The 6,612-nt window shown below is 37.0% G+C and overlaps 1 protein-coding gene across 2 annotated transcripts in view; it reads left to right on the top strand.

Annotated features, from left to right (window-relative positions):
- LOC127425682 (death-associated protein kinase 2-like) overlaps positions 1–5,926 on the top strand; it is a 28,097-nt gene extending 22,171 nt beyond the window's left edge. For both annotated transcript variants that reach the window (XM_051671893.1, XM_051671895.1), the window contains exons 9-12: positions 1,974–2,019; positions 2,115–2,204; positions 3,949–4,035; positions 5,470–5,926. In XM_051671893.1, coding sequence (XP_051527853.1) covers positions 1,974–2,019; positions 2,115–2,204; positions 3,949–4,035; positions 5,470–5,550 — 304 coding nt within the window. In that variant the 3' untranslated portion in view covers positions 5,551–5,926. The remainder of the gene's footprint in view (positions 1–1,973; positions 2,020–2,114; positions 2,205–3,948; positions 4,036–5,469) is intronic.
- Positions 5,927–6,612: the final 686 nt, after the last annotated feature.

Here is a 6,612-nt window from a genome sequence, read left to right on the forward strand (position 1 = left end):
AGATTGTCTGTGATGCTCCTTACTGTCTCCACAGGGGACCCATTGATTCCTGAAGTCAATGATTATCTCCTTTGTTTTTTCAACATTCAGAGACAGGTTGTTGTTCTCGCACCAAACCACTAGATGCTTCACCTCGTCTTTGTGTGGTGATTCGTCATCATTGCTGATGAGGCCCACTACCGTGGTATCATCTGCGAATTTGATGATGTGGTTTGTGCTGTGTTTAGCAGTACAGTCGTGGGTCAGCAGGGTGAACAGCAGTGGGCTGAGCACGCAGCCTTGTGGGGATCCGGTGCTCAGTGTGATGATGCTGGACTGGTTGCTGCCTTTTCATTGCATCTGTACTACTTGTACTGTGTCACTATACAGAAAATAAAGTGGTGTCTGGATTACTACATCAAAATTTTCCTGGGATGACAGATATAAATAATCATATGGTTATTGAGAGTGGGTAATTGAACTCTATTGTACACTAAACCGTCATGAAATCTAGTTTACATGAGGGAAGTTTTGTGTGCCTGTTACTGTGTGGTTAATTTGCATCAAGACGTCTTTTTTAAGTGAATGAGTGAGTATTTCAGTACAGTATTTTATGTGAAGTCAAAGCCTTTATTGTAAAACATTGTGTTGATAAATAGGTTTAAAGTGCATTTTCATCATGTTGTCTGCTGAGTTCAGCATGTGCTGCGTGGTTAAAGAGCGCTTTCGCTGCCTCGTCTTATCTCTCACTCCGGCTGCAGGGACACCACTTGCGCTCAATTTAAACTGTAACCTAGAGACACAGGCTAAGTCAGAAAACTGGAAAATGCCTTCGGAGGCTGTATAAGGATGGATGAGGGTAGGATGAAATATGGTGCTTTTTGAACTGTTTAGAGTTCCATTCATCCAAAAACGCTGTCGTTTAAACCATTAACTGATTAGGCAGATGCCTGTGTTTTCCGATGCAGCCAAAGTTCGTATAAAACAGCCCTAATAAAACTGTAGCTCCGATCCCAGCGTCCTCCATCGGTGATGTTGATTTAGTTGTTGTTGTTGTTGCTATAGAATCATGTGTGCAAATAACGTCACAAGAAAAATGGTTGATACTAGATGACATCACTACGAGGGTTACTTCTGTAAGTCAGAATGCAAAAGAGGAAAAGTCTCCACAGTTGATCCATTCCTCTTAAGAGTTTGGAGTTGGAGTCTAGAGGCCCTTTCACACCAACAGTCCCAGTACTTTCCGCTAAGTTACTTTCTAGATGAAAACTCTAAAGAAGAACGGAACAACCATGGAGACTTTTCCTCTTTTGCATTCTGACTCACAGAAGTAATGAAACTTAGGGGAAAGTACTGGGACTGTAGGTGGGAAAGGGCCTCTAGACTTAAGCTCCACTATTCACCAATATGGTAACCCACAAAAATTTTAACATAACAAATAACTCTTCTAAATAACACAACAAAACATTAAACCATAACAAGTCTCCCCCTTTACATTCATTTGCACAAAGACACATAGTATAACACTTAATTTGAACCTTTACTCTTCCAGTTGAGTGCCATGCAAAGCATGCTTGCAAATAGAAATCTCCTGCCCAGTTTCAGTTACATTTAAGTTCCTGTAAATCTTAAGAGAAAAGTTCATTAAACTCAAAACAATAAAACAATTCAGGTTACTTAAAATGTGTCAGTTTCGTGAGCTAAAAAGAAAGAGAAAGTTCTAAATACACATGAAAGTTAATTTATTTGAACTAATTTATATGATTTAACTTTTCCCTATTAAAAAACAATTAATTATTTTGGACATTAGGGTTTACAGTGCTCTTGTAGTATAATACAAATTTTATGTTAGTTTCAAACAGCCTTTAGAATGTTTATTTAATCTAAGTCATTTAACTTTTTTATAATTAATCATTTTTGGGGGCTATTTAACTCCCTTTAACTATCTATCTATCTATATATTTTTTTTTTTTTTTTTTTGTGCATTTATCTAGTGAAAGGATGACAGCCGATGAATGCCTCATTCACCCTTGGATTAAGGTGAGTCGCATGAACTAATTATTTGTCCTTTTCTATTTTTAGCTTCTTATTAAGATCATTTTAGTAATTGTTTTCTGCCTTCATTTCTCTTGTAGCCTCTCAATAGAACTCAAATGGCCAAAAGGAACCGCTCCTCCATCAACATTAAGAACTTTAAGAAGTTCAATGCGAGGAGGAAATGGAAGGTTGGTGTTTGTGTGTTAATTGTTGCCACTGTGGGTTGCGTCAGCATGGTCAGGTTAACTTGCTTTTGGCTGAAGTATATAGAAACCTAATGCTCATAAACCTAATGATACTCCTAACTTTCTCTGTCTATGACTGTCTACAGTAGCTTTATGCTCTGTATTTCTGTCTCTGTCTTTCTCCCTCAATCTGCCCCACCTTTAAATGCTTATACCATATTAAACCAGTTTTGCATATTCTTTATATAAACATTTTATTTTTATATTCAGTACATTTTTACTTTAAGTGGCACTCTGTCTTAAGTGGCATAATGTCTTTTTTAAGTGTTCTAACCAGTTATGCGATGACTCACTTTCCTAACCTAACAGACCTATGAGTACACTGGCGGCCAAAGATTTGGAATAATGTACAGATTTTGCTCTTATGGAAATAAATTGGTAATTTTATTCACCAAAGTGGCAATCTGATCACAATGTATAGTCAGGGCATTAATTACGTGAAAATTCACTATTACAATTTGAAATAAATGTTCTTCAAACTAACTTCTTAAACTACTTCAAAGAGTTATCATCAAAAAAATCCTCCACGTGCAGCAATGACAGCTATGCAGATCCTTGGCATTCTAGCTGTCAGTTTGTCCAGATACTCAGGTGACATTTCACCCCACACTTCCTGTAGCACTTGCCATAGATGTGGCTGTCTTGTCGGACACTTCTCACACACCTTACAGTCTAGCTGATCCCACAAAAGCTCAATGGGGTTAAGATCCAAAACACTCTTTTCCAATTATCTGTTGTCCAATGACTGTGTTTCTTTGCCCACTCTAACCTTTTCTTTTTGTTTTTCTGTTTCAAAAGTGTCTTTTTCTTTGCAATTCTTCCCATAAGGCCTGCACCCCTGAGACTTCTCTTTACTGTTGTACATGAAACTGGTGTTGAGCGGGTAGAATTCAATGAAGCTGTCAGCTGAGGACATGCGAGGCATCTATTTCTCAAACTAGAGACTCTGATGTACTTATCCTCTTGTTTAGTTGTACATCTGGCCTTCAACATCTCTTTCTGTCCTTGTTAGAGCCAGTTGTCCTTTGAAGACTGTAGTGTACACCTTTGTATGAAATCTTCATGTTTTTGGCAATTTCAGGCATTGTGTAGCCTTCATTCCTCAAAACAATGATTGACTGACGAGTTTCTAGAGAAAGCTGTTTCTTTTTTGCCATTTTTGACCTAATATTGACCTTAAGACATGCCAGTCTATATTGCATACTGTGGCAAAGCTTCATTTAATGAACCAAATAGCTTTCAACTGTGTTTGATATAATGGCAAGTGATTTTCTAGTATCAGATTAGCAATTTAGCATGATTACTCAAGGATAAAATGTTGGAGTGATGGCTGCTGGAAATGGGGACTGTCTAGATTTGATCAAAAGTTACTTTTTTCAAATAGTGATGGTGCTGTTTTTTACATCAGTAATGTCCTGACAATACTTTCTGATCAGCTGAATGACACTTTGGTGAAATAAAGTACCAATTTCCTTCCGAAACAGCAAAATCTGTACATTATTCCAAACTTTTGGCCACCAGTGTAAATAGAGACCCCTGCTGTCCATTAGCAACAATTGAGTCAGTTTTGTTAGCCTAATACAATACCCTCTTGTCTCTCTCAGTTTGTATTTTACTGTGCGTATTGTGTAAATGTTTAAAATATTAATTGTGCAAATCTTGTTTATCTTTTCGCCTCACATTTAAGATGTCCTTTAACATGGTTTCGGCCTGTAATCGATTTTCTCGACTGCAGTTACTGTGTAAGGCCCGCGGTCCCGAACAACAAGAACTGGTAGGTACATAATTTACCTAAAAGAACATTCTATCAATATACGGAGCATTTTATGATATACTTTAATACAAGTTACTTTATTGAGAGCATCTGTGGCCTGGTGTTGGTTACTTCAGAACATTTTGCAAAAACTGCATTAACAGCAGTTAACTTACAATGGAAGTCTAACTATAAATCTATAAGTTAACACTGATAAAACCAAGACTTTACCATTATTCATGTTACATTTGTTGTGTGACTTTAGTGTGATACAATTGCTTAATAACCTTGTATGTGAAAAGTTAGATCCATTCAACACCTGTCAAGGACATGTGAAGTCGGTAGAATCGGTACCTTTCGCATTATATGTACAAGGATATCGGAAAGACAAAGTGCTGTTTACATACGGAAAATACATAAAGTGTTCATCCGTCTTAAAGGTGCACTCAGTAATTTTCTCATTAAAAAACTTGAACTCCTAAAGACATGAATTGTAGTTTTGCAGTATATGTAGAAAATCATGACCACTCACATTAAAATGAAGACTCCAGTCATATCAGTAACCTTATAAAAGCTGTTTTATTCTGCATGGAGAGGTTCCGCACATGGGGGCTGCCATGTTAGAATCACATGACCAGCCGAATACCACTCACTTAGTCTCAGTAACCGTCCTGTTATTTGACACTTTCACTCATTGATTAAAGTAATCATGGCTGACTATGAATACTACATTTCTACAATAGCATCTGAAACCGAAAACTATTGATTTTAAATATTGCATCCAAGCCGCTATGTGTCAGTGTAAGTTACTGAGTGCACCTTTACAGTAACATAGGCTGAGTTCGGAATGGCATACTACCCATACTACTTCTGTCATATGTGTCTATGGCAGAAATAAAATGAGTAGTATGGTAGTATGCAAATCTGAACTCAGCCATAGTTCCAACTTTACAGCTCAAATAACCCATTTTTGTTTCAACAAATTGAGGAAATTATTTTCTGTGGTACAGACATGTCCCAGATGCTGTCTTTAGAGCTACAAGAACAAACAAAAACAAAATATTAATTCACAGCAGTGCCATCTTTGATTTTTGTCAGGAATGATGAGACTGTGAATGAGATTAATAGTCTCTTCAATCGGTTATTCAGTTGTTCAGTGTGTATTTGGGTTTTCCGTTGAAGAAACACTGAAAAAAAAAAAAAACATATTTCCAAGAAATCTGAGTAGATAAGAGTTTTTTGATAGCTTTAAACAGTGCATGTCATTGAAGAGAAGTAAGTCTATCACTCACAGCTTTGAATCAAAGATGGCGCTACTGTGAATAAGGTCTTATTTCAGATATTTTTTATAAATAGTTCCATCTAATTGCTTGATGGTTTCCTATACTACCGTAGACACTTTGTCTGAGTGTTCACAATATAATTTCCTTTATCTTTCTGATGTTTTTCGATCAGAGGGACTGTGAGAGCGATCAGGAGGACACAGGTACAAAACCTGCCTCGCTGTTACGCCGGCGTCTTAGTAGCAATTCATAAAACTCGCCGGTAGAGGGAGACAAAAACTACACGCATCTGCTGTAGTGCTTTGTGCCGCATACAGGGGGCGAGAGAGCAATTCAAAGGAACACTTCCTTCATCCGAGGCCTTGAACCTGCGATTGCCCAACAACCAGATACATATCCAGGTACAGTGGATGACGTCATTTCAAAGAAGGATTGGGCCATGAGATCATCGTGGAATTCTTCAAACTTATATGCAAGCATGTTCATAGAGTTCTGCCTCCGACAGACTTTGTGATGCTTCTACCTGAAATGCTGTGGATAGTAGGGTCAAGTCTCTTGAAGGATGTACCTGCAACATTCAAAATTATCTTCTAACTATTCTTTAAAGAAATGTATTTAGCTGGGATCCAATTTGGTGTTTTATTGTTTGTTTTTTATGGTTTGACTGTAACAATGTCAACATGCCACATGGTGAGATTTTATTACTGGTTTTATGTTTATGTCAAGAAACACATGCAAACCAAATTGTAAGAGAGGACTTAAACAGTTGGGTCTTTTTTAGTCAGGCTTCTGGGCTGAGTGCCTTAACCTTCATATCTTCTCAAAAACGTGATGCAAACCAATGCATTTTCTCCCATCCTGGATCAGACTACCAGAGACCACAACTTAATACCTAAAATGTACACCAATCTCCCTTATACTGCCTCATATACTGTACAGCTACAAAATGTATTTCATTTTAAAGACTTTGTGAGAACCAGTTGCATTTTTACAGTAATCTGTTTGGCTGAATTGTAGTTGAAGTATTGATAAAGAAGTGAATGCTTTGTACCCAAATATTCTTTAGTGCTAGTACTGACAGTATTTTCTTTTTTTTTTATTTATTAAAAAAAAAAAATGGTGTGCCTGACAAGTTTACTATCTAGTTGCCGTCTTCAGTAATTTAATTTATGACACTCACAAACAGCAGTTGTAAATTCTTTGCTTTTGACCTGTTATGACAACATATTACTCTTATATACAACTTTACTCATATAGTAGTCTAACAAAGATTTCATTCGAAGAGTCACTTTAAATGTACTTGAATGGCAACATT

The sequence above is a fragment of the Myxocyprinus asiaticus genome, chromosome 34 (genome assembly GCF_019703515.2).
Source record: "Myxocyprinus asiaticus isolate MX2 ecotype Aquarium Trade chromosome 34, UBuf_Myxa_2, whole genome shotgun sequence".
NCBI classification, from domain to species: domain Eukaryota; kingdom Metazoa; phylum Chordata; class Actinopteri; order Cypriniformes; family Catostomidae; genus Myxocyprinus; species Myxocyprinus asiaticus.